Below are 27847 nucleotides of genomic sequence, written 5' to 3'. Positions count from 1 at the left end.
AAGGAGCTTGCCCAATCTCACTTCCTCAAGCCCTAAGGACCTTTCAAGGGTTTCTGTGTCATGTGGAAAGGGCCATTTAGGCTTAATGATGGAACAAACAGAACCTTCTTTCCTTATCCAGCAAGTACACAGTGTGGTGTTTAGGGCTGGTGGGAGATATGTTGTTCTCTCCACATGGATCAAATCAGATATTATAGAGGCATCATAGTTGGAAGTTGGCAACTCTCCCTGACAGGCACCTGCCAGGACAGGCTAATTAATCTAGCATCCGTGTTGATGAAGAACATGACACTCTATGACTGAAAAACAAATCCAAAAATAGATTCCATCTTTTCTCCAATTCCAAGTTCCTATGCCAACCCCAACTCCAGACCAGAATCTCTCCCCATTGTACTCTCCAATAGTAAGGGAATCAGGATATGGTACACAAAGAGTTGCTGTAAAAAAGGGATAAAATGAAAAGTATTGCTCCCATATGATTCTGAGTAAGAGTTACTATGGAGAGAAAGGTTTCTTGTTCTGAGCTTTATGAATTTGTTTTGGTTTTTAATTATTGATAACTATATTTCAACATAATTAGTTTCCATGGGGATTCTCTGCCTTTTATTTTATGCATTTGAAGACATGACTCTTTTTTAAAACCTTTTTTTTCAATTACATGTAGGAACAATTTTTGACAATTGTTTTCTCATAGTCTACAATTCAGATTCTCTCCCCTCCTCCCTCTCCACCTCCCTGGGATAGTATATAGTCTGATATAGATTGAATTTGTGATTTCAAAAGACATGACTCTGTGTGGGCAATGAGGTGGCTCAATGGATTGAGCACCAGGCCTAGAGATGGAAGGTCTTAGGTTCAAATGTGACCTCAGGCACTTCCTAGCTGTGTCACCTGTGTAAGGTGGATATAGAGCTGGATGGCAAAGTACAGACTTGGAATCATAAAGACCTGAGTTTGAATCCTGTTTCAGACATTTATTAGCCAATGTTCCTGGGTAAGCCACTTTACATCTCCCAGACTCAGTTTCCTCATTTGTTAAATGTGAGCAGTAATATTAGCACCTACCTCACAGGGATAAGGTAAAAAAATCAAAAGAGATAAAAAGGTTTTGAAAATCCTAATTATCTATAAATGTAGAATCTATCTATATATAATAGATCTATAAATATAGAATAGGAAGAAAGTGTTTATCAAGTATTATGTGCTAGGCACTGTGCCAAGAACTTTTATAAGTATTATCTCATTCAATGACCCTGGGAGGTAGATGCTATTATTATCCTCATTTTACAGTTGAGGAAACTGAGGCAGACAGGAGTTAAGTTACTTACTCAGGCTCCTATAGCTATTGAACATCTGAGGCCAGATCTGAACTTAAGTCTTCTAGACTCCAAGCTGAGCACCATACTCATTCTATCATGAACTCATTCCATCATGAACTATCTCTGGCATTTGAGACACCTGAGCCTTTCTATGGAGGAAGAGAAAAACTGAGGAGCTCAGGAACTGCTCCCTGAAAATAAAGAAAAGATAGTCTATGTGATGTTTGCTTGTTATGTATGTAGAAGTAGAAGCCATTCTGGATTGAACTGGGAGACCCTAGATCTTAGTGATGCCACATTCCAGGAGTGAGATTAGAGTTGAGAGAGTGTGGAATAACAATGAATAAAGGTTTCAGAGAGAAAGGATGGCTCCTTCAAGATATCCCTTGATTCCCAGCACACCCTAGAGAATGCTTAGAGCAGGCTTCTCCAGAGAAATTCTTCTCTGATATTTTATCTTATTCCTAATCCAAGTACTTATTTACTCTTTAAAAAAATTTTTTTTTATTTAGAATATTTTTCCATTGGTTACATGATTCATGGTCCACCCCCCCCTCCCCCACTCTCTTCTCCCCCATCCCAAAGCCAACAAGCAGTTCCACTGGGTTATACATGTATCATTGTTCAAAACATTTCTATGTTATTCATATATGCAGTAGAGTGATATTTTAACATCAAAACCCTGATCAGATCCCTATTGTACTACATGATGGAGCATATATTTTTCTAATGCATTTCTAGTTCCACAGTTCTTTCTCTTAAGTACTTATGGATTGTCCTGGGTCACTGCATTGCTGCTTGATTGTGCCACAATGGATCAGTCTCTGTACAATGTTCTCCTGGTTCTGCTCCTTTTGCTCTGCATCAATTCCTAGAGGTCATTCCAGTTCACAGGAACTTGTTTACTTTTGTGCATTCTATCATTTATCCTAATCCATATAACTTATCTGATTTCTGTTTCACCATTTGCTATGAAAATGTTTCCAACCTATCGGTGGTTATCTTCAGTTTAACTACTTTTTGATAGAAGTGAGGAAAATAAGTGATAACCCTTTTCTATCTGGCATTGGATTATTTCCCTTTGGAGGAACCAGAGAAAGGAGCTTTTCTGCTGAATCTATTAAACAGTATCATACCCTGAGGCTAAAACTATGGGATGTGACCTAAAATTCTAGCCTAAAAGGAGAACAAAGATAGGAAAAGAAAGGAGAGATCATCTAGCCAAGGCTATCTTGGATCTAGTCTACCCCTACCTCAAAGGAGCTCCTGGCAGGTCAATGTCCCTAACTCTCCACAAAAGTGGAGTGTTGAGACAAAATGGGACAGATCCAAGATAATTTCTACTTAATCATGTGCCTGCAATGCAGACTGTCCCTATTTCCTGTGCCTTAGTTTAAACTCCATGACATGAGCTGATTTATATTACATAAAAGTTGCTTAATATCAGTCAAGACCTGAGTTGAAATTTCTCCTTCAATCCTTTACTAGTTCTATGACCCTTAGGAATTCATTTAACCTATCTCAGTTTCAATTTCCTCCATCAGGTAATAAGAATACATAATATTTACATAGTGCTTTCATAGTTAAATTAAAAGGAAAATTTTATATAAGATGAATATAGAAATATACATAAATTATATTTGACAATTAAACATTACATTCAATAATTAAATATTAGATAATTAAGCATCATATTTAATAATTAAATGTCAAATAACAATTAAAATAATTAAATTAACATTAAAATTTTTCATTAAAATATTATCTCATTTGATCCCCACAACAACCCTGGGAGGTAAGTGCAATGCTATTATGACCCCCATTTTATGACAGATGAGGAAACTGAAGTTGAGAGATTAAGTGATTTATCCAGGGCCACACAAATAATAATGTCTGAGGCAGGATTTGAACTTGGGTCTTCCTGTCCCCCAAAGTCAGCACTCTATTCACTACACAGCTGGAAATAGTTACAGCTATAGTATTTCCTCAAATTTGTGAGGAACAAAACTAATATATGTAAAGTGCTTTGCAAATGTTAACATACCATATAAAGGTTGATTGTTTATCATCATTTCCTTCTATATCATCATCATCATTGTCATTGCCAATATTTCCTCATACATAATTTAAACAAAGAATAAAGGGACACCACCATGTCAGCTGACCTGACTCCAGGCAACAGAATGTTCACCTTTTACTTAAACTTTGGCAATATCCTCCTAATTGTTCTCTCTACTTCAAGTCTCTCCTCTCTCAAATCCTTCCTCTACAGGACTACCCAATTCATATTCCTAAAGCACAGAGCTAAGAGTGACATTTCCTTGCTCAATAAATTAATTCCAGTGGCTCTCTCTTAACTCTAGGATCAAGAATAAATTCATCTTTGGCACTTAAAATCCTTCATGCTTCTAGCACCATTATATGCTGCCATCTTCATGTACATAGTCATCATTCAATACTTTCTATCCCTCATCTCCATGCTTTAACACAGGCTACATCCCCTGCGCCTGGAATGCATTTCTGCCTTTCCTCTAGCTAAAATTCCTAGTTTCTTTCAAAGCCAAACTAAAATTATACCTCCTATGTTAGGTCTTTTCCTGATTCCCCTAGTTGCTAGTGCCTCTTCCCATCCAAATTTTTGTTGTTCACTCTTTCAGTCATATCTGACTCTTTGTGATGCTGTGGACCATAATATCCATGGGGTTTTCTTTGCAATGATACTGGAGTGCTTTGTCATTTCCTTCTCCAGTGGAATAAGGCAAACAGAAGCTAAGTAACTTGCCCAGGGTCAGATAGTTACTAAGTGCCTGAGGAGGCTTCTAGGTGGCTCAGTGGATAGAAATCCAGGTTTACAGACAGGAAGTTCCTGGGTTCAAATCTGGCCTCAGACACTTCCTAGCTGTGTGACCCATTGCCTAGCCCTTACCACCCTTCTGCCTTGGAACCAATATTTAACACATTGATTATAAGATGGAAGGTAAGAGTTTTTTAAAAAACAAAAAATTATCAGAGGTCAAATTTGAACTCAGGTCTTCCTGACTCCAAGTCAGCTTGCTATCCCCTAAACTACTTAGTTTCCTCCTCACCAAAATGATCTTGTACTTATTTTCTATATATAACCATGTATCTCTCTAGAAAGAATGTAAGTTTGAAAGCATATGTTTCATTTGTTTCTTTGTATCCCCAGAACCTAGCCCAGTACTTGGCACATAGCAGGTTAAGTAGTATATTTAGCATATACTATTTTATACTTAATATATAGCATATACTATATATACTGTTTGAGTCAGTTAAGTCACCAATAAGTATTGGGCACTTCTTTTAGGATGCCTTTTATTAGGAAATCCAGAGGAAGAAGGAGAAATCACTTATTGTTCTTCTATGCTAGAGGAAATTGCATATGCTAAATACTCATAATTTATTATGACAAAGAATGTTATTTACCTCCAGAGAAAGAACTGTAGGAGTTGAAATACAGATCAAAACATATGATTTTTCGCTTTGGTTTATTTGTGTTTTTATTTTGAGGTTTTGATTTTATGAGTATTCTCTTACAATGACCAATATGGAAATATGTTTTGCATGATAATACATGTATAAACCACATCAAATTGCTTACTATCTCCAAGAAGGGGGAGGAAAGAGAGGGAAGGAAACAATTTGGATCTTATAATTTCTGAAAACATATGTGGAAAATTACTATAATTCAGAAAATAAAGTATCTTTTAAAAAATAAAATATTTCCCACATAAAAAACATATACAAAGTCTAATCAGTGCTAATGACAGATAGTGGAGGTATGATGGTTTAATTGTAAAGCATGTGGAATTTGGTGTCAGAGGATCTGGGTTCAAATCCCAACTCAGCTACCTACATACTATTCAGTCATTTCAGTTGTGTCTTATTATTTTTTATCCCATTTGGGGTTTTCTTAGCAAAGTTGCTGAAATGATTTGATAGTTCCTTTTCCAGTTCATTAAGAAACGGAGGCAAACAAGGTGAAGTGATTTACCCAGGGTCACCCAGCTAGTAAGTGTCTGAGGCCAGATTTGAACTTGGGAAGATGGATCTTATGACTTTAGGCCTGGCACTCTTTGCCAACTAGCTGCCTGCCACCTACATGACTTTTTGGTAAATCACTAAAAAAAAAAAAAATCTCTTTGGGCTTCAGTTTCCTCATCTGTAAAATGGAAGGTACTAGAGCACATTGCCATTTCCAGCTCTAACTAGGATACTATGATATCTAATAAGAATAAGGATTCATGCATTTCAGTAATTAAAAAAATAATGAATAAATTAAAGTAAAATACATTTAAAAAAATTTCCCTCCTTAGATACAGATCGTAACCCAAGCACATTTTGAAAGACAACTTTTTGAGTTGTGATGGCTCACCTTTTAAACTAACTTCATAGCAATGAGTCTCTCCCAACTTAAGCTAGTACATACAATGGGGACCATATCCATAGCTTTCCCAAATAAGTAAGGACCTATCCAAGAGCTTAGGGTCATTTCTGTATCATGATGACTGAGTCATCTTTTTTAGGTCTTTACTGTGATGATAAAACTAATAAAGAAATGATCTCCATAGATTGTTATTTACTCCAGGATAGAACTTAGAACTATCTTTCCTAGATTCCAATCAAATGTATGTAAGTACTTAAAGGATTTCACTGTTAGGCAATCAGGCAGCATGGGCAAAAAAAGAAAATCATTATGGTAAGATTTTAAGACAGGAGTTCTTAACCTGGAGCTCACAGACCTTGAAGCCCCCATCTCCAACCCCCCAGAGATAGAAATATATAGATTTTGGGGGAATCTGTGACTGTGAATGGAGGGGGAAATTACATACCTAATTTTAAATAAAATCCAACTGAAATTTATCATTTATTTCAATTATAGATTAAAAAAAAAACTCTCACCTTCCATCTTAGATTCAATATTGTGTATACGTTCCAAGGCAGAAGAGCAGTAAGGAGGGGAACAATGGGAGTTAAGTGGCTTGCTCAGGGTCACACAGCTAGAAAGTGTCTAAGACCAGATTTCAACCTAGATCTTCCCATCTCTAAGTCTGGTTCTCAATGCACTGAGTCACCTAGATGCCTTCAGTTATGAATTTTTTAAAAAGCAATCATTATTTTGGGAAGTGCTCCATGGCTTCATGAGACTGACAGAGCAATCCATGCATGACACAGAATTAAGAATCTTTTACTTTGGAGTATGTGACTCTAGAAGGATCATTTTTACACTTGGCTAATGGCAGCCAGTTTTTCTGTGCTTTCTTATCATACCAGGAGTTCTTTGAAGGCACAGTTCAATCCATGTTCTTCTATGTATTCCAAATACTGCATACAGTGAAACATTCTTCTTGGATTTTTGCATAGTCAAACATGAACAAAAATGAAATAATTATATTGTTCTTTGTTCCTTGATATTTTTTTTCCAACTTCAAGGTGGGACAGGTCCATTTTACAGTCTCAACAATCAGCAGACATCATGCAGGGAGAGTGAGATAGCATTTCAAAGGCCACTTTTCTCCTGGGCAAATTTCATTTCTATTTCAGCATCTGATACTAGGACTGAACAGAGGCTTTTCTTCCCAAGCTTCCTCTATTCTTAATGAGTACAGGATCTTCACTAATGGAATACCAGGGGAAAAGGGTGGAATCATCTGCCAAAAAACCTGATGTATGCCTATCCTCCTGTGTCTTCTTCAGCTCTCTTTGCTTGAGAGATAACCCTTATTCTCTCTGTGTGCTTCTTTCCACTCTGCCCCCTCTGAATTAGGGATGCCAAAGCAAGAGAGTGAAGAACTAATTATTTTAGGGAAACATCCCCCAGGGCCCAGCCCACAAGCTCAGCTACCATTGCAAAGCAACAGCTGGTTGGTTGTTGAACTGGCTCCAAATCCTGGGAATTCACAGCTATTAATAACTGAGTTGGCTCAATCTCATTTGCATTTCATTATGATGCAGGAATTCCCTGGTATTACATCCCTGGGCAAATGAGAAGAGCTTAGTTTAATCAGAGTACAGTTTCTCTAGTTAAAGGAATGATGCAGAGAGTTCATGGAAACCTTGGTAACAGGATTCAAACCTTTCTGCAATGAAAGAACAGTCCAATTCAGTTGGGGATAGAGTAAACAGGGATTGGGAGAGTAACAGGGGGTGGAAGTTGGCTCGCCAATGGGGAATGAGCAGTTGTGGATGGGAGAAACTGCTGGTGAAGGCAAGAGAGTAGTCTGAGGGCCATTTCTCTTTGAAACATCTGAGTATTCCCTTGGCACTGACATATGACCACTACATTGTGACTCAGCCTTTGGGCATTTTCCAACTTTTATTCACAACAGTGCGGGCCAAATAGGGAAGGCCCTCATTTGGGAAAGTAATTTAAGTATTAAAGAAAGAACTTTGTGGAAAATCAATACCAAAATATTCACAGCAAGACTTTTTTGTGGTAGCATGAATCTTGAAACAAAGCTGAGGAGGCATCAGTTGGAAGAATAACTGAACAAAGTGTGGGATCTGAATGTAATGCAATATTAATGTGGTATTAAAATGATAACTATAAGAGATTCGGAGAAACAAGGGACTGCACATAAACTGGGGCACATAAAATGAAAAATGAATAGACAGAGATACTATTTTGTTAATATGTGACAGGCACTGTGTTAAGTAGTGAAATAAGAAGGTACGGCAATCTTTGCCCTCAAGAAGCTTATATTCTAAGAGGAAAAATAAGACTTATAGGGAAGCTAGAAAGTGGGGATGGAGGAGGTGGGTCAGGGGAATACTCTCAAGTGGTATGATGTGTTAGTGATTGGGATAAGTCATAAAAGTTTGTTTCTAGGGATAAGATAAAAACTCACATATTAATGTCTGGCTTGTAAAGGGAAGATAATTAGGCTGGCGCCCAATCAGTTATGACAAGAAAACAGGAGAAAAATAATAAATGTCATTAGATAAGAATGTTGTGATTGTTGCTGTTGTTTTAATCAGTGCTAACCACTGGGTCAGAGCACTAGCTTTTCCTTTAAAGACCACTATCAATTCTTCTTTGACAATAGTTATAGAAACAACACTAGGCAGTTAGGCTAATTTTTCCTTTAAACGTATTGAAATTTGGATTACTCTTTTACAAAAATGAATAATACAGAAATAGGTTTTGAGTGATAATGCATATATAACCCAATGGAATTGCTTGTCAACTCCAAGAGAGGGGAGAGAAGAGGGGAAGGAGACAACATGAATCATGTAACCATGGAAAAAAATTTTTTTAAATAAGTAAACAAATCAAGAGCTAAAAAAAGGTATTGAAATTGGGGGCTAGAGATGGGAGGTTCTAGATTCAAATATGGTCTCAGACAGTGCTTAACTGTGTGACCCTGAGCAAGTCACTGTCCCAATTCCTTAGACCTCACCATTCTTCTGCTTTGAAACCAATAAATAGCATTGACAGGGGTTAAGGGCTTTTTGTTTGTTTGTTTTTTAAAGAAAAAAGTACTGAAATTGTTCTCAGTTGAGTAAATTGACTCAGTGAGCTAAATAAAACTTTGGCTATGGACACCTTGCTGGTGGTGGCCTAAATAAAAAAGCCATCCAATGAAGAGTCTCCTTGGAAAGTTTGCTTCTCTCAGGCTTCTGACCCACAGACCATCATGGCTAACAAAGAAGGAGGAAAGTTGCACCCAAATGAATAGATCATGTCCTTGCTGAATATCCTTTTCCTGCTCTGGCTAAATGAAGCACAGTTTGTTAACTATTAGACGATAGATCTACAAATATCTCATTTCATTTTGACAAGGAATCTGAAGCACCAGACTAGCCTGAGGCAGATTTGGCCTGTAAGAGGAAAGATGTGTCATTCTGGCATCTAAGAAACATGGAAAATCAGAGCTTTAAGATTATTGCTTTGCTGCCAGAAGTCACTGGTCTACAAGCCATTTGTTATGTGATGACAATAAACCAGGGTCACTCATCATACTGGAAAATCTCACTGACTTTCTAGATGTGGTTCTAACTTGTTTTCCAAAATAGTGGACCACCTCACAGCTCCCCTAGTAGTTCAGTAGTATGCCTATGTTCTCTCAATCCCTCTAACAACTGTCATTTTCCTTTTTAATTTTTTTTAATTTTTGTCTATGTATAGTTATAAGAGACCTTCAAGGTTATTTTAATTTGCATTCTCTAATTATTAGTGATTTCTTCCTTTGAAAACAACCTTTTGTCAATTTATTAGGACTTAATAAACAGAGTCAATGCCATAACACTCTAGCTATGGAAGGGTTATCTCATAGAACTAAATTTAAAAAAACAAACAAACAATTCATCTGGAAGAAGAAATGATTGAGAATATCAAGGGAAATAATGAAGGAAAAAACTGGGAAGCATTTACCCATTCTCAAACTCTAACAAAAAGTAATAATGATCAAAACTATTTGCAACTGGTCTTTAAAAATAAAAAAATTAATAAATAATAGAAGCAATTAGGTAAAAAAATACCCAAGAGTGAACAAATATAATAAATGTTTAATAAGTTTAATATTACCTAATAATTAATGTTAATAATTAATACTAATAAAAGGTTTAATAACCTAATGACATACAATAGGAGTTAGTCCTCTCTAGCTAACAAAAATTATAATAAAACTGGAAAGCAATTTTGGAGAAACTAAACTTATACCCACATCTCAGACAATAAGCCACAATGAGTATCAAGCAGATGCATGACCTAGATGTAGGAGAGCCTATTATAAATGTATCAGAGGAAAAGAGTAGTTCCTTTTTAAGCAGAAACTTTTTTTTTGCTATGCCAAAGAATTTTAAAGTAAGAAGGTTCCCATCAACTGGGAAATGGCAGAACAAATAATGGCAAACAAACATAATGGACATTTATCTCAATGTTAAAAAGACCCAAAGAGACAGTTTCAGAAAAACCTAAGACTTGTATGAACAGATTCAGAATGAAGTGAGCAGAACTAGGAGAACAATTTGTACATCCACAATATTGAAAAGGAAAAAAAAATATTGAAAGACAAGAATTCTGATCAATGCAATGACCACCGTAGAAAGATAGAAAAGCCTAGACATGTAGAAGATATTTCTAGATGTAGCCAATATATGGATTTCTTTTGCTTGACTATGATTATTTATTTTGGAGCAGGGGCTTTTTTATTATCTTATAATGGAGATTTTAAAGTAAGAAGCTGTATCATCACAAGAAAAAAAGGAAACTTTAAAAAACATAACAGAAAGAACAGAAGGAAGTCCAGACAAGCTGAACAGTTTTGGAATTAAACTGATTACTTTTTAAAAAAGGTTTATAATAGATATTTGTTGTTAAAAAAATCTATTCTCTTTTTCTGTTCTTGATATATGGAAATGTTCATGTCTGATGATTTTGGTCAAGTTTAGAATAATGAAAAATTAAAATTAAAATCCCAGGAAAAAACTGGAAGTCCAACTATTTTTTCCCCTACTAATGCTGTTAGTTCACTGAAGGAACAAAATGAAGTCCTGTGACATTTAAGGGAAGATTTAATCTTAATGTCATTTTCATTTTCTTTGTGGGGGGTAGAGAGATAAGGTTGGAAAGTCAAGGACAATGGCTGGTGGCCAAACAGTATCCGGAACCAATACTGGAAAAACAGGAAGATGACAGCAAGGCAGAGACGACTTCTTTCTTAGACAAACAAGAAAAAGCAACCCTAAAATTTCCAAAGTAAAATGAAAAAAGTTTTGGCAATATGCTGAGAAATCACATTCAGCAAATAATTTATCTGGTAAGCCAAGCAGAAGATAGTCATCACTTTAACCCAGAAAACAGTCTAAAATAGAGAATCAGTCCCTCTGCTTGAATTTAACCTAATCAGGTCACATATGAGTAGTTTCCTTGAAACATTCCATTTCATGAGAAAGTCATAGAAGGAGGGAAAATAGAAACTGGGGCTCACCTGTTGAGATACACTCGCTTCTCTGTGAACTGCCCATTACCATGATTAGGATCTTCAAAGGGCTCATTCTGGACAACCTCCACGCCTTCTCCACGGTCACTCTGCTCATGGCTATGCTTGCTGATCATATATAGTTGTCCTATCTTGTACTGCAAAGAAAAAAGAACTGTCTTTCATCAGCATTTAGCTGGGAATCAAGCATTTATAAAGTACTTACTATGTGCCAGGCTCTATGCTAAGCACTTTTTACAAATATTACTTCATTTGATCCTCACAACAACTCTACTAGGCAGGTAATATTCTTATCCTCGTTTTTCAGGTGAGGGAATGGAGGCTTAGAGAGAAAGAGGTTAAATGAATATCCAGGGGTCATACCACTAGGATAATGACAGCTGGCACTTAAATAGCACTTTAGAGTTGGCAAATTACTGTACAACCTATTGGAATTCCTTGTTGGCTCTGGGAGGGGGGAGGGAATAGGGGACAGAAAGAAAATGAATCATGTAAACATGGAAAAGTATTTAAAAAAAATTTTTTTAAATATGAAAAAAAGGGGGAAGCTGGGTAGCTCAGTAGATTGAGAGCCAAGCCTAGAGACGGGGGGGGGGGGGTTTTTGGGGAGGGGTCCTTAGGTTCAACTCTAGCTTCAGACACTTCCCAGCTGTGTGACCTTGGGCAAGTCATTTGACCCCCATTGCCTAGCCCTTACCATTCTTCTGCCTTGGAGCCAAAACACAGTATTGACTCCAAGATGGAAGGTAAGGGTTTAAAAAAAAGAAAAAGAAAAGTTAGCAAATTGCTTTGCCTGTGTACTCCCATTTGATTCTCACAACCCTGAAAAGAGGAACTCAAATGTTTCCGGAAAGTTGGCCACACATCCTTCAACTCATCTCTATATATACCCTGGGTGAGAGCTGGAGGCAAATGAGTTATGACCAGAATCGAATGGTGCAGCTTGTGAACCCCCTTATTCACTGTGACGATGACAAAATGTCACATAGAAACAAAAGTGTGACTTTAAACAAGTCACATAATATCTTTGGGATTCTTTTTCTCTGATATATAACACAAAGAGGTTGGATTTCTATTGCACCTTTTAAGTCCCATGATCTTATATTTTCTTATCATCTCTATTTGGATGAATCCCAAATCTATATAGCTAGCTCTGCAATCTCGCCTAAACTCCAGTCTCACAATACCAACTATATTTGATTTTGGGGGGATTTTTTCAATTAAAATTTTGCAAAAATTTTTTTAATTTAAAAATTTTTGCTTTATTTTTAAATAATTTGCCTTTTCTTCCCCCCACATTCCCTCACCACCCTGAATCCCCATTGAAAAAGCCAAAAAAACCCAAACTGTTATAAACACATACACTCAAATAAAATAAGCTCTCACATTGACAATGTCCCAAAAAATATGTTCTATGAGACATTTTGACCTCTGTATCCCATATGCATCTCAAACTCACCAAGTCCAAAACAGAATTCATTATTTTTCTGCCAAAATCAACCCCTTTTCTAAACTGGTCTATTTCTGTTGAGGCTATAACCAACCTTCCAATCACCCAGGCTTGAACCCATGGTGTTATCCTTGATTCCTCCCACCCTCTCACCCCATATAGCCAATCATTTATCAAATCTTATACTTTCTATCTATCTCCACAATATCTCTCTTACACATATGCTTTTCTCAACTCCTAAGCCACACTTTAATTCAGGCCTTTGTTACCTGTTTATCAGACTATCCTAACAGTCTACTAAATGGTCCCCCTGACTCAAGGGAGTCCATATAAAAGTAAAGCAAAACATTTTTAATTAAAAAAATTTTTTGCAAAATTTTGATTTGACATGATAGTCAATTTATCTTCCATATAGTTACCAAAGGGTCTTTTTTTTTTTAAGCAAAACTCTGATCATGCCACTCAGTATTCAATAAATTCTAGTTTTAGGATCATATAGAAACTTTTTTAAAACCCTTAATTTCTGTCTTGGAACCAATACTATGTACTGATTCCAAGGCAGAAGAACATAAGGGCTAGGCAATGAGGGTCATTTGACTTGCCCAGGCCACATCTAAACCCAGGACCTCCTGTCTCTGGGCCTGGCTCCCAATAACTTAGCCCTGCCCTGTTGTAAGAGGGGTAATTATGGGAGACCTTATGATCTGATCTGGTTGATATGATAGTTTTCATGAATATGCTCGTGGGGCACCCATTTATGCCTTAGTCCTTTCTGGTGGCCCCTAATTAGGCCACTTTCAATGATTCATGTGCTATGGCTACTGACTCATGAAGACCTATCTACTCAGTCAATTTCTCTCTCTCTCTCTCTCTCTCTCTCTCTCTCTCTCTCTCTCTCTCTCTCTCTCTCTCTCTCTCTCTCTCCCACCCCTCTCATTTCTCTTCTGTTTCTTTCCCTCTCCATCCCCCCCTCTCTCTCCAAAACACATATGTACACACATATCTAGTATGTTGTTGAAATATTTTGTATGTCTCCCTCAGCTCAGGACTCTGGAGGGTCCACATACATAGTAGCCAGAGTATAAGTACATTAGATGATCCTGAAAACTTGGCTCTTGAGAATCTAATAGCCTTTTCTGCTTTATGGTGGTTGGTTTGTTTTTTCCATCCTGAAAATAGGCAACAATGAAAATCCTGAGATGGGTGTCCCTTGCCTTTTCAGCAGCTGTGTGAATTTGTTCTTTTCTTCTTACTCTAGGTGAATAGGTCTTGGGAGTTGGAGAGACTGTGATATTGGAGGATAGGATTATTTGAGGGGATATTAATAGTATCTTGCAGTCCTCTAGAATAAGGGCAAGAATTGGATGAGTATGGAAGACTGGAAGCCTGGTATTAAACTCCTTGAGAAAGGAGGGGAAATTACTCAGAAGCCTATAGATAACAGCCATCAGGATCTGGCTAGGTGACAAATTTGGGTATGATAAATCTTTTTTTTAAATTTTTTTTATTTAAACATTATTTTATTTGGTCGTTTTCATACATTGTTCATTGGAAACAAAGATCGTTTTCTTTTCCTCCCCTTCCCCCCCCCCCCCCCCCCCCCCCGCCTTTCCCTCTCCCATAGCCGACGCATGATTCCACTGGTTATCACATGTGTTCTTGACTTGAACCCATTTCCCTGTTGTTGGAATTTGCATTATAGTGTTCATTTAGAGTCTCTCCTCAGTCTTATCTCCTCCAACCCTGTAGTCAAGCAGTTGTTTTTCATCGGTGTTTTTACTCCCACAGTTTATCCTCTGCTTGTGGGTAGTATTTTTTTTAGATCCCTGCAGATTGTTCAGGGAAATTGCATTGATACTAATGGAGAAGTCTATCACCTTCGATTGTACCACAATGTATCAGTCTCTGTGTATAATGTTTTCCTGGGGGTATGATAAATCTTAAGTGAGGAAAAACTGCTGAATGATGGCCACAGAGGAAGAGTATGGAAGAGACAAAAGCATGCCTTAAAGGAACTCTCTTCTTAGGGAGAAACAATAGGTACATGGATAAGCAAATATAAAATATATAGAAGTAATTTTTTTGAAGTGGAAAGAGAGTGGAACAAGGAAAGGTCTTAGTGTAGGTGGTGTCATTACAATTAGGCATTCAGGAAGGCAGGTGGCAGGGATTTCAAAAAAACAGATTAAAAGGAAGACGACTTCTAGGTATGGGGAAAGCCTAGACAAAATAATATATGGAGGACATCAAGTAAGCCATTCTGGCTGGAACTTAAGGGTGTGAAGGTAATGTGAAATGAAGAGCCTCCTAAGGTACTTTCTTGACCAAAGACTGTAGGGTAGCCAAGAAATGTTTATACTCAAGAAGAAGGATGTCAGGCCTCTTGGTATTCACAAAATGACTCAAAGCAATAAAATCGTGAATGGGTGGAACATGTGAACAAAAATGGAAGAGTGAATATAATTCAGTCTTGGTAGCACCAATGGCCATTTATTTGAAGGTTTGTTCCCATGTCCTTAACACGTGTACTCTAAAGGAGTTGGCATCAACACAGACTAGAACAGATGCTAGGACAGAAAAAGCAAAGCCAAGCAAAAAAGCAGAAAGCTAAGATGTTAGCTGTTATTGTCCCCTATTGTCATGGTAAATGGGGATAGATCCCAAAGATCCTAAATAGGATGAGGGGAGGCTGTTTGAGGGCAAAAATAAGATAGAAGGGGGAAAAAAGGGGGCAAGATATTTTTTTAATAGTTGAAGAAGTAATAAAAAAAAAACAAGACTTGAAGTCAAGAGCTTTGGGTCTAAAATCCACTTCTAACTCATTTATAACCATTTGTACAACCACTTAAGCCTCCATAACTGAATCCTACATTCCCTATTTGAAAAAAGAAAATAGAATTGTTGTGAGAAGCTTCTTAAACCTTAAAATAAGTTACTTATTGTTGAGATATATGAACCTACATGTCTAAAACTTGCCTTAGATATTTAACTAGTTTAATAATCACTTAGCCTCTGTCTCAATTTTTTCAACTGTAAAATAGTAACAATAATAATACTTACCTCCTAGGGTTATTGTGAGGATCAAAATAGGATAGAATTTGTAGAGCTCTTTGCCAACCTTTAAGTGCTATATAAATATTAAATTTCATTTTTTATTATTTAATATGATATTATTATTGTTAATTTACACTATATAGGGAGCAGCTAGGTGCCTCAGTGGATTGAGAGCCAGGCCTAGAGATGGGAAGACCTGGTTTCAAATCTGGCCTGAGACACTTCTTAGCTGTGTGACCCTGGGCAAGTCATTTAATCTCCATTTCCTAGCTTTTATCACTTGTTGATTCTACAACAGAATGTAAAAAGAATAATAATATTATATACTATGTTAATATCTATTTTAATGATGACATTAATATGAATGAAATACATTTTATATCATTGATTACAAATGCCAGTCATTATTGTAAGTATGTCTATTGCCATCTATATAGATATCTCAAAAATGAACAAGTATTAATTAATGTAAGGTAGGAGGAGAGATAGTCCACTTTGAGCAGAGAACAGTCTCTGACAGAGACTAGCTAAGAGGGAGTGGGGGAGGAGCAAGAGGAAAGACTTAGATCTCCTAGACTGGGAAAAAGTCTGTCTCTCTGGAGATCAACTGTCTCTTTCTGAACCCCTGGATACCTCTCACTCAACTCTCAATAACAGCAATCTAAAGTCATCAATGGATTTTGTGAACTGGGACTTTGAAGAGAGCCATCCACAGATTCCTTCCAAGGATCTCCCTCTCTATATTCAAGTTAATTAGCTTAGTAGGGACCAACAGGCAGCTGGCAAGAAGAGGAATCAAGGCTGAGAAGCCTTGAATCCCTGGACTTTGGAGGGTCAATCTGCCAGAGAGGGTAACTGTAGGATTTACTTGTTCACCCACTTCCCTACTTGATACCCTTACCACCCTTTCCCTGTTTGAACCCAAATAAATCGCTTGTCACTCTAGATTTAGGTCTGGGCCAGTTTCTAACAATAGTAAATGGGAATTGAAGATTTGGGGAGGGTCACACCTCTCCCCAAAAAGGGGAGTTGACTTCTTGATCCCAGTGATCTAAGACTGCCAAATCCAAAGGATAGATATCTCTCCTTCGCAGTGGAGTAACCCTAAGATCCTGAAGGAGACTGACAGTTATGTCCCTGGGGAAACCAGAGGCATAAGAGTTCATCTTGCCTCTCAAGAATAGATTGGACCTCAAGGGGGGCATCTGTCATCTTACTAAGGTTTCTTTCTCACATCTCTTGTCCTCCATCTCCCAAAAGCATTCTCTGAAGAGACATACTTCCCTTCAAGGAGACAGGACTTGGCTATCTCCCCCCAGAAGGAAGGGAGGGGAAGAACAATCTCTTCACCCTCTCAACCCCATTCCTTCTTCCTCTTCATTCATCCTTATCCTTTCAATTCCTATATTGCATTAAATACTTTCTATGTGCTAGATATTGTAGAAAGCAAGTACAAAGAATGAAATAACTCCTACTTGCAAGGAGCATTGTAATGAGGGAAAACATGAGTACAAAGAAAGAAAAATATATGCAACATAAAGATAAAGTTAATAAATATAATACAATATATACAAACTAGTTAAATATATAATGGTTTGGAAAGGAAAGAATTAGCAACAAGGAAGCCTTCATGTATAATATGATATTTGAACAATCTCTTAAAGGAATTGTAAGGAGAGAGTATTCCAGGTGTTTGAGATAGATAAAGAATAAAGAGGCTAATGTGTATATGTGTGTGGGCATATGCATGTATACATATGTATGTATGTATACATACACATAGACATCACTTCTGCTTAAGAATTCTCAGTATTTTTGCCAAAATAGTTGAATCTAAAAAAAGAAAAATTCTATATCCTTCTTCTGTTTATCTGTAAAGGCCATTATGGCTCTAGGTACAACAGGGATAAATCATGTAATTAAGGTATATATATATATATATATATATATATATATATATATATATACATATATGTATATGTATATGTACGTGTCTGTTTGAGTTATTATTTTATACTTAATAGGCACATATTAAGTATTCTTTGTTCTTTTCTCCTCAAAGACTAAGGCTTCCTAGAAAAGGAAAAAAGTCACAGATTAGAAAACTTTCTGGATGGAACTCTAAACAATTTAGCCTATAAACAAAGGCATGCTAAAAGAACAAGTAGAAGTTACTCAGCTGCCCAGTGAATTGGAGGTTTATGTACAACTGAAATAGATAGCCCTGAAACAAAATCCAAAGAGAATCCTAGCAGTGAGCTGCTAAAGTCTGGGTTCCAATAGATATATATGAAAATAGATAAGTAGACAGACAAAATCAATGGAGTGTCTAGGGCTGTTGACCTGACCTAAGAGACCAACTATTTTTTGCCATCAGATGAGCAAATCCAGCTTGCCCCAGGAAGATATATTGGATATTTATAGTATTGTTTTTGTAGGAACCAAGAAATGCAAGCAAAACGAGTACTCATGGATTAGGGGATGGATATTTGAATGTCATAGAATATTATGGAACAGTATGGAATGGCAAAAATGAAGAATTTGGAGAAAGAGGAAGTTTTAGGACTGATAGGAATACTATGCACAACTACAACAATTCAAAAGAAATGATTGCTAAGAGCCAGCTAGGTGGCTCAGTGGAAAGGGGCAGGTCTAGAGATGGCAGGATCTGGGTTCAAATCTGACCTAAGAACTGCCTAGCTGTGAGCCCTTGGGCAAATCACTTAACCCCAATTGCCCAGCCCTTACTGTTCTTCTGCCATTGAACCAATATATAGTATTGATTCTAAGATGGATGGAAAAAAAAAGAAATGACTGTGAAAAGACAGCTGAACTGTGATGACTAAAAGCCAATGATAGTCTCAGAAAATAGACTAAAGAAACACACATCCCATTTCTCCTCAGGGACAAAAAGTTATAGACAATGTCATATGAAGTAATTTTCAACTGTTTTTGACAAAATTACATAACTGAAGAGGTGAGAAGGGCCTATCTCAATGACCACTTAGACGAAGCCATACACAAAAAGAATCTCAACCCTGAAAACTTAACAAGTGGTAAATCAGTCTCTGTTTAGAGAACTTGAGGGGAAGGAACCCACCAACTCTCAGGGCAGCCTATCTCTATCTTTAGATAGACATAACTCTGAGAAAAGGTTTTTCTCCCCCTAAATTTTCCTTTTTTACATCTTCCACTCATTACTGCAGGTTCTTCCCTCTCGGATCAAACAAAAGTATTAAAACAATTACATTCCCTTTGGAGTCAGTTTGGAGTCAATCCACCCTCAAGCATTTTTATGCTTTTTTTATCCTCCATTTCTCCCCAATACAGTCCTGTGATATTGCTGTCCTTAGCTTCCCCAGCCAGCTTCAATTTATTCTTAACTTTAGCATTTCTGACAGTATTTTGCTAGTATCCTATTTAAGATTTTTGCATCTATGTTCATTAAGGAGACTGATCTGTAGTTTTCTTTCTCCGTTTTTGACCTGCCTAGCTTTGAAATCAGTACCATATTTGTGTCATAAAAGGAATTTGGTACAACTCCCTCTTTGCTTATTATGTCAAATAGTTTGTATAGTATTGGGATTAGCTGTTCTTTGAATCTTTGATAGAATTTACTTGTAAATCCATCAGGCCCTGGGGATTTTTTCTTAGGGAGTTCTTTAATGACCTGTTCAATTTCTTTTTCTGATATGAGGTTAGTTAAGAATTCTATTCTTCTTCTGTTAATCTAGGCAATTTATATTTTTGTAAATATTCATCCATATCACCTAGATTGGCATATTTATTGCCATATAATTGGGCAAAATAGTTTTTGATTGTCTTAATTTCCTCTTCATTGGAGGTGAGCTCTCCCTTTTCATCTATGATACTGTTAATTTTGTCTTCTTCTTTCCTTTTTTTTTATTAGATTGACCAGTACTTTCTCTATTTTGTTTGTTTTTTCAAAATATCAGCTTCTAATTTATTTATTACTTTAACACTTCTATCACTTTCAATTTTATTAATTTCTCCCTTCATTTTTAAGATCTCTAATTTAGTTTTCTTCTAGGGGGGTTAATTTGTTCTCTTTCAAGTTTTTTGATTTGCGTGTCTAATGCATTGACCTCTGCCCTCCATAATTTGTTAATATATGAGTTCAAGGATATAAATTTTCCCCTGAGTATTGCTTTGACTGCATCCCATAAAGTTTGGAAGGATGTCTCATCATTGTCATTTTCTTCAATGAAATTATTAATTGTTTCTATGATTTGTTCTCTAACCAATTTTGGAGAATCATATTTAATTTCCAATTAATGTTATATTTGACTCTCCATGTACCCTTACTGACCATTATTTGTTTTGCATTATGATTTGAAAAGGTTGCATTTATTATTTCTGCTTTTCTGCATTTGTTTGCCATTATTTTTATGATCTAGTACATGGCCAATCTTTATGAATGTACCATGTGCTGCTGAAAAGAAGGTGTATTCCTTTTTGTCCCTATTTATTTTTCTCCATATATCTATTAACTCTAATTTTTCTAAGATTTCATTCACATCTTTTACTTCTTTCTTATTTATTTTTTGATTTGATTTATCTAAATTTGATAGTGGTAGGTTCAGCTCTCCCATTAGTATACTTTTACTATATATTTCCTCCTTCAATTCCACTAGTTTCTCCTTTAGAAATCTGGATGCTATACAATTTGATGCATATATGTTGATTACTGATATTTCCTCATTGTCTATGCTCCCTTTTATCAGGATGTATTTTCCTTCCCTATCCCTTTTAATCAGATCTATTTTTACTTTGGCTTTGTCAGATATCATGATTGCAACTCCAGCCTTCTTTCTATCAACTGAGGCCCAATAGGTTTTCCTCCAACCTTTAATTCTGACCTTGTGAGTATCTACCTGCCTCAGGTGTGTTTCTTGTAGGCAACATATGGTAGGATCTTGGATTCTAACCCATTCTCCTATTCATTTACATTTTATAGGTGAGTTTATCCCATTCATATTCAAAGTTATGATTGTCACTTGTGAATTTCCTAACATTTTGATATCCTCTCCTAGTTCTGCCCTTTCTTCTTTTGCTATATCCTTTTAAACCAGTGGTTTACTTTTAGTCAATCCCCCTAATCCACTCCCTTGATATGCTTCCCTTTCTGGTTCCTCCCTTTTTGTTCCCTTCATGTTTTTTTGGAGTCTGTTAAGTTCCCTTCCCCCTCTTCTTCCCTCCATTTTTGTACTCTCTCTCTCCTCCCCCATTAGGTTTCTCTTCTTACTTACTCTGTAGGATAAGATAGAATTCAAGATCCCAATGGATCTAGATGCTCTTCTCTCTCAGAGTTGATTTCACTGAGAGTAAGGTTTAAGTAATACCAATTAGCACTTTCTCCCTCTCCTTTTTATAAGAGTATTCTTCCCCTCCCCTTCCCATGTGTATCTTTGTGTGATAAAGATTATCCTATCTATTTTATTTCTTCAAGTATCTCTTGGTGCCTTCTTTGATCCCCCCTCCCTTTTTCTTTTTTCTTTTTTGCATATTATATTATAGCCCTTAATGCCCTAATCTTTTCCTATGAATTATTCTTCTAATGAATACAATTTTTGAGAGTTACCAATAACATTTCCCATATAAAATTTGATCTAATTGTAGCCCTTCTCTCAAGAGAGCTTGAATAAAAAAAAATGTTTTCCCCTTTTCCCTCTCTTTCTCATTTACCTTTTCATGTTTCTCTTGATCTTTGTATTTGGACATCAAACCTTCCACTTAGTTCTGGTTTTTTCTTTACAAAAGCTTGGAAATCTTCTATTTTGTTGAATGCCCATACTTTCCCCTGGAAGTATATAATCAGTTTTGATGGATAGCTGATTCTTGGTTGAAGACCTAATTCTCTTGCCTTTCTGAATATCATGTTCCAGGCCTTGTGGTCCTTTAGTGTGGAAGCTGATGGGTTTTGTGTGATCCTGATTGGTGCTCCTTGGTATCTGAATTGTCTCTTTTTGGCTTCTTGTAGAATTTTCTCCTTAGCTTGAAAGTTCTGGAATTTGGCAATTACATTCCTGGGAGTTGTCTTTTGAGGATTTAGTGTAGAGGGTGTTCTATGAACTCTTTCAATGTCTATTTTGCCCCTTTGTTCAAGGACATCAGGGCAGTTTTCTTGGATGATTTCTTGTAGTATGATGTTAATATTTCTCTTCATTTCTGGCTTTTCAGGTAGACCAATGATTCTCAAATTGTCTCATTGTGATCTTTTTTCCTGATCTATCAGCTTGTCAGTGAGATAGTTTATGATTTCTTCAGTTTTTTCAGTCTTTTGACTTTGCTTTATTAATTCTTGTTGTTTTGCAAGATCATTGGTTTCCAGTTGCCCAATTCTGGTCTTTAAGGTCTGGTTTTTGGTTATAATCTTTTGGTTTTCCTTTTCAGTTTGGTCTATTCTACTTTTTGTGGCTTCCAGCTGTTTCTCCAATTGGGAGTTCTTGTCCTTCAGACTGTTATTTTCTCTTTGAACTATTTCCCACTTTTCTTTCCAGAAGGCTTCCATCTTTTTAATAAGCTCCAATTTAAGTTCTTCAAGAGCTTGTGGACAATTTCCATTTTTGGAGGGAAGACTTTTGGTTTATTTGAATTTCCTCCTGTGTTTCCTCTGTAGTCTGGGTTTTTCCTCCATAAAAGTTTTCCATGATCACTGCCTGTATGTTTTGTGTTTTTTTTTTTTGGTGGAGGGATTTTGAGGCTCCTTGGCACAATTTGTCATCACTATGGAGGTTTTTACTTCCCTTTTCAGTCAGAAATCTGAGTGAGATCAGCAGTCTCTCTGCGTATGGAGTTAAGGAGCAAGGATTTTGCCTGTAGCGAGCTCTTGAATCTCAGAGGCTTCAGATGTTCGCTGCCCTTCCCAGGAGCGCATCCCACTGGGTTTTAAGGTGTAGCTGCTCTCAGGGGTAGGTCCTTGGTGGTCTTAGTCAGCTCCCAAGACCTACAGGTGCCCCTTGCTCACTCCAGAGGTGCTCCTCACTCACTTGCTGATTCTGGCGCACTGGCTCTGACTCTGGCTCCATAGGTGTGGTGGGGGAGGGTAGGTCAGCTCATGTTTGGGTCAGAGCTTTTTCACCCCCTTATAGTGTGGAAATGCCCAGATCCCACGTACCTTCAATGCTGGGCCCTACTGTAGAGTCCCTTCGTTCTTATGAAAATGGTTTTTTGGGTCTTTTGAGGTAGTCTATATTGGTGGGTCTGAGGAGAGGAAGCATCCTGTGTCTAGACTGCTGCCATGCTTAGCCAGAAATCCCTCTGACAGTATTTTGACAGGATCAAAACTTGTTCCTACATGTCTGCACATTTCTTTTTAAAATATAAGTTGGTTGGTTCCTTGTGTAACCATACTGATTTTTAAAAAATTCTCATCCTCACTGGACTTATTTCTTTTATGTCTTCAGAATTCCGCTTTTAAATATATCCCATTCCTCCTGGGATGACTTCATTTGTAGAATTTTAGTACATATGATCCCCTATCTGTCTTGTTTTCTCCAGATCTAAGATACATGTTACAAGTGTATACAAAGAAACAAAGATACACCAGCTTTCCTCTTCTCTATCACAAACTTTAGGATGGAGGCATCATCTCCCCCACCCCAGGATTCCCATCATTTCCAACCTAGTAACCTTCCTGCTGGTTAATGAGAATCAGATCCAAAACAAAATTTTTCTTATTAGTCTCTCAACTATTTGAAAAAGGACATTTTTATTAGAGAAAATCAAGAAATGTTTACTGTTCTGCTTTTACCAGAGAAAGCTCCAGAAAATGTCTGGATAACTGAAGTCTCTTATTTATATATGTCTTTGTATCAGACTTGAAAGTCCAATTTCTCATCTATTTCCTCTTTCTGTCTAGGCGGTTGATAGTGTATATCAGTAACAAAGTCTCTTCTGTTTTGTCTTCTATTGTCTTTTCACCCAAATGTTTCATATCAGGCTTCTCCCCTTTGATTCCTCCCATTAGAGTATCTTAATATAAAACTAATTAAAATGAACAATCTTAATATAGAATGCTATCTTCCCCTCTCTTACCCTTTTACCTCATCCTGTTTCTTTTGAATCAACCGTGCATGATCCGATTCATATTCTTTTTTTATGGGTTTTATCCCACCAAGTTTCAGTTATACCCCCCAAATAAAACTTGCCTCACCCCTTAAAATGGATGCCCATGTGTTTGGTAAATTATACTGGAGATTGCTTTCATGTATAAATTGAACTAGGAAGTCATTAAAGACCCTTGCAATTGTCAAGTTCTTTGGAACTACAGCTAGGTGGCATAACTTAGAGTGCACTACCTGGAATTAGAAAGTCTTGAGTTCAAATTTGACCTCAGACACTTACTTCATGTGCACATAGGGTTTTCTTGGCAAAGATACTGGAATGGCTTACCATTTCCTTCTCCAGTGGATTAAAACAAACAAAGGCAGGTGCTTCCCCAACTCATAGATGAGGAATCTGAGATAGACAGAGTAACTTGGTCAGGGTCATACAGCTAGTGTCTGTCTTTCTAACTCCAAGTATTCTATCCACTGAGCCACCTAGCTCCTCCTAGATATGTAGCCCTAGCAAGTCACTGTCTATCTTAGTTTCTTCATCTTTGAGAACAGGAAACATGTGCAAGTGCTGTTATAAAGATAAAATGAGGTATTTGTTAAGTGCTCTGCAAACTTTTAAAATGTTTTGTAAATTCCTACTGTTGTTAATGACTAGTGAGATATATGCATATCTAGTGAGACATATACATGTCTATTAAATGCATATAAATGAATTGCATTTAATAAAGATTTACAACTTCCTAGACAATCCTCTCCTTTTCGGTTCTTTGTTTATGGAAATGTTCATTTTTGTTGATGTTTGTCCAATTTTTATAACAATTAAAATGAAAAAAGAAGCCACAAAAATGCGGAAAGACTGGAGTACCAGCCACCTGGAGCTCTTCCTTTTCAGAAGAGATAACATAAGAATGCATGCATAGGAAGGAGTATTCAGAAGAAGCAAATTCAATTCACCACAGTAATCAATGAAAAACTTCCAGACCTCACTGTAGGGTGCTGCAACGACCCTGAGGAGGGAGTGGGGGAGGTGCCTTTATTTTCCCTTTTTTCTCTTGAATGATACCATTTTAGAATAAGCCTCCAGGTCATTGTTAAATGAAGTCACATCTAATTCTTTTGTTTTGCCTTCCTTTACTCTAATTTTTGTGCAATACCCAGCAAATAATAAGCTGGTTCCTCCTCACCATCTCAGACCTCCAGGGCTAAGGACAGACAAGCGGAATAGAATGGTTCTGTACCACCTCCTCTAAAATTCAACAAATCACAAATTGCCTCCAAGATCAATGATTAAGACTGGTCATGATCTGGCATGACTGTTTCCTGTATGCTCTGAGAAATGGATTATGTTCAGAAACCCAGGAGCCCCACCAAAGCACACTTTTCTGTGCCTTGTCGCTGACTAGGCTAGTAAATTAAATCCTAGTATTCTAAATAGTAATCAAATAGATTTTCTTTTATGACAGTTCTGACATTATTGATAATTCTGGTAGCTTGCAGGAAGCATGCAATACACTGTGGCCAAGGAACAAAAAGACCCACCAGTCTTAATTTAATAATGTCAATCTGAAATTGACTTACATCCTCCTAGACTCAGGGATGGAGGCAATGATGCTGAAGAGGAAGGAAAACTCATCCTTAGCAGATGAGGAGAGCAGGGGCTTTAAGGCTGTCAAGCTCTTACTTAACTCCTTTAGGAGAATCTATCCTGAGGAGCTGACCACTCAGGTCACTCATTAATGAAGAAAATGAACTCTTAGACACAAATGGCTATTTCCAAAGCCTGAAGGTCAAGGTTGTGGTGAATAGGGGGTGACTAGTACTTAATGGTGATTTTCTAATAGCAGCAATAAGCCTACTGTACAATCTCTTTAAAGGGGCTATTTCTTCATTTTCCTACTTCATAACTTTTCATTCTGTTTCTCATAATCTCACTCCCTCCATTCCTCCTTCCAACACACAAAATCCAACCTAATGCAAATCCACAGATCCTACTTACAGTTATAGAAATCCACAATCTTAGTTAGTCTTTAAAGGGAAAGCCTATGCCCAATGGTCTCTGTTTCATCCCTCATTTTGCCCACCAGACTTTATCTCCAATAGCTAACACAGTGCCTCAAACAAGGTAGGTAATAATAATAGCTATCATGTAACTGGCACTTTAAGGTTTACAAAATGTTTTACATGCATTATCTCATTTGATACTGACAAAAACCTTGGGAGGAAAGCGCTATTATCTCCATCTTACAGATGGGGATACTGAGGCAGAGAAGGGATAACCTGGGTCACAGAACCAGTGAGTGAGGTAGAATGTGAAATTATGTCTTCTAGATGCTAAGTCCAGCTCTCTAAGCATAATGCCACCTAAATTTGTAGTCTGAATAGCTCAAATATGACAGAGCAGTATCAATAAGGAAATGGGGCAATTAAATTAATTATGCTATTTCAAAGTTTCCAAAGATGGACATTTTCATTAGGATATCTATTGATGCCTCCAATTTAACCTGTCTCAAACTGACTTAACTAGACCTTTTTCCTGACTTTTCTCAGAAAGTCACTCAGACTAAAAACTTTTCTGGTCATCTTTGACTCCCCTGCCCCCTCCCCACAGAAGCAGCTCAGTGATTCAACAAATAGAACACTGGACCTAGAACCAGGAAGGCATGACTTCAAACCCAGTTTGACATTTACTAATGTATGACTCAGAGCATCTCTGCCTCAGTTCCCTGCAACTGCAAATGGAGATAATAATAGCACCTCATACCAACAAGTTCACATGGTTGTTGTGAAGATCAAATGAGATAAAGGACAACTAGGTAGCACAGTGGATATAATGTTAAGCCTGGAATTAGGAGGTCCTGGGTTCCAATCTGACCTCAGACATTTCCTAGTAGTGTGACCCTAGGTGAATCACTTAATCCTAATTGCCTACACTTGGCTGCTCTTCTGTCTTAGAATTGAAACTAAGGGGGCAGCTAGATGGCTAAGTAGATTGAGAGTCAGACCTAGAGACGGGAGATCCTGATTCAAATCTGGCCTGAGACATATCCTAGCTGTATGACCCTGAGCAAGTCACTTAATTCCCATTGCCTAACCTTTATTGCTCTTTTGCTTTAAAATCAATATGCTGTATTAATTCTAAGATGGAAGTTAAGGGTGCAAAAAAAAAAAGAATTGATACTAAGACAGAAGGTAAGAGTTTAAAAAAAAAGATACCAAATGAGGTATATATAAATCATTTAGTACATTGTCTGGCATATAGAGGGTATTTAATAAATCTGTATTCCTCCTTTTCATCTATTTAAGCAGTTAAGTCCCATCGATGCATTCTACTAGTATAATTTCTCCTTCATTTTTCCCTGCCTTGGAGTAACTATGTCATCACCTTCAATCCAGACCTTCCATTTTTTCTCCACTACTAAAGTATATTCCTAATTGGTTTTTCCCAATTCCACTCTACCAGGCAGACTTCTACCAGACTAATCTTCATAAAGTGCAGCTTTGGTCATCACAAAACTGCTCAAAACATTTCATGGCACTCATAGTGAAATTGAAACACTTCAGCCTGAATTCAAGGCCCTCCTATTATTATAACCTCCCCTGTAGTGGCCAAGTTTGGGGGACACTGGTTTCTTTGCAGGCAGAGAGAGAGTTTAAGAGCCTGCCTGCCTGAGTTTCTGGTAAATGTAGTTTCCAAGAGTTGGAATTTTTCTCTCCATCTTATGAGGGACTATGAGGCCCTTGAATGAGATATACAGGGAAAAAGAGGACTAGACAAAGAATGCCTTCATGGAATGCATTTCAAAGAAGAGAAAAGCAGAAGAAACTAGCATTAAGGAGATAGAGGGAATGAGGAAGGATGGCTAACCATAACTGATGCTGAGAACAAACAGGTGCCATCATGGCAGCACTTGTGGTGCCTTTGTCCCTTGAGGACAACTGTGACCATAATATGGGACATGTTTTGTATAACCCAGTGGAATT

At 37.2% G+C, this 27847-nt stretch overlaps 1 protein-coding gene across 2 annotated transcripts in view; it reads right to left on the bottom strand.

Moving 5' to 3' along the window:
* Positions 1-27847, bottom strand: part of PITPNC1 (phosphatidylinositol transfer protein cytoplasmic 1) — a 424023-nt gene that overhangs the window by 230369 nt on the left and 165807 nt on the right. For both annotated transcript variants that reach the window (XM_007482775.3, XM_056817273.1), the window contains exon 2: positions 11270-11418. In XM_007482775.3, the coding sequence (XP_007482837.1) occupies positions 11270-11378 (109 nt within the window). In that variant the 5' untranslated portion in view covers positions 11379-11418. The remainder of the gene's footprint in view (positions 1-11269; positions 11419-27847) is intronic.

Source organism: Monodelphis domestica, chromosome 2, assembly GCF_027887165.1.
Source record: "Monodelphis domestica isolate mMonDom1 chromosome 2, mMonDom1.pri, whole genome shotgun sequence".
Lineage (NCBI taxonomy): Eukaryota > Metazoa > Chordata > Mammalia > Didelphimorphia > Didelphidae > Monodelphis > Monodelphis domestica.
This window is presented reverse-complemented; position numbering and strand designations above follow the sequence as displayed.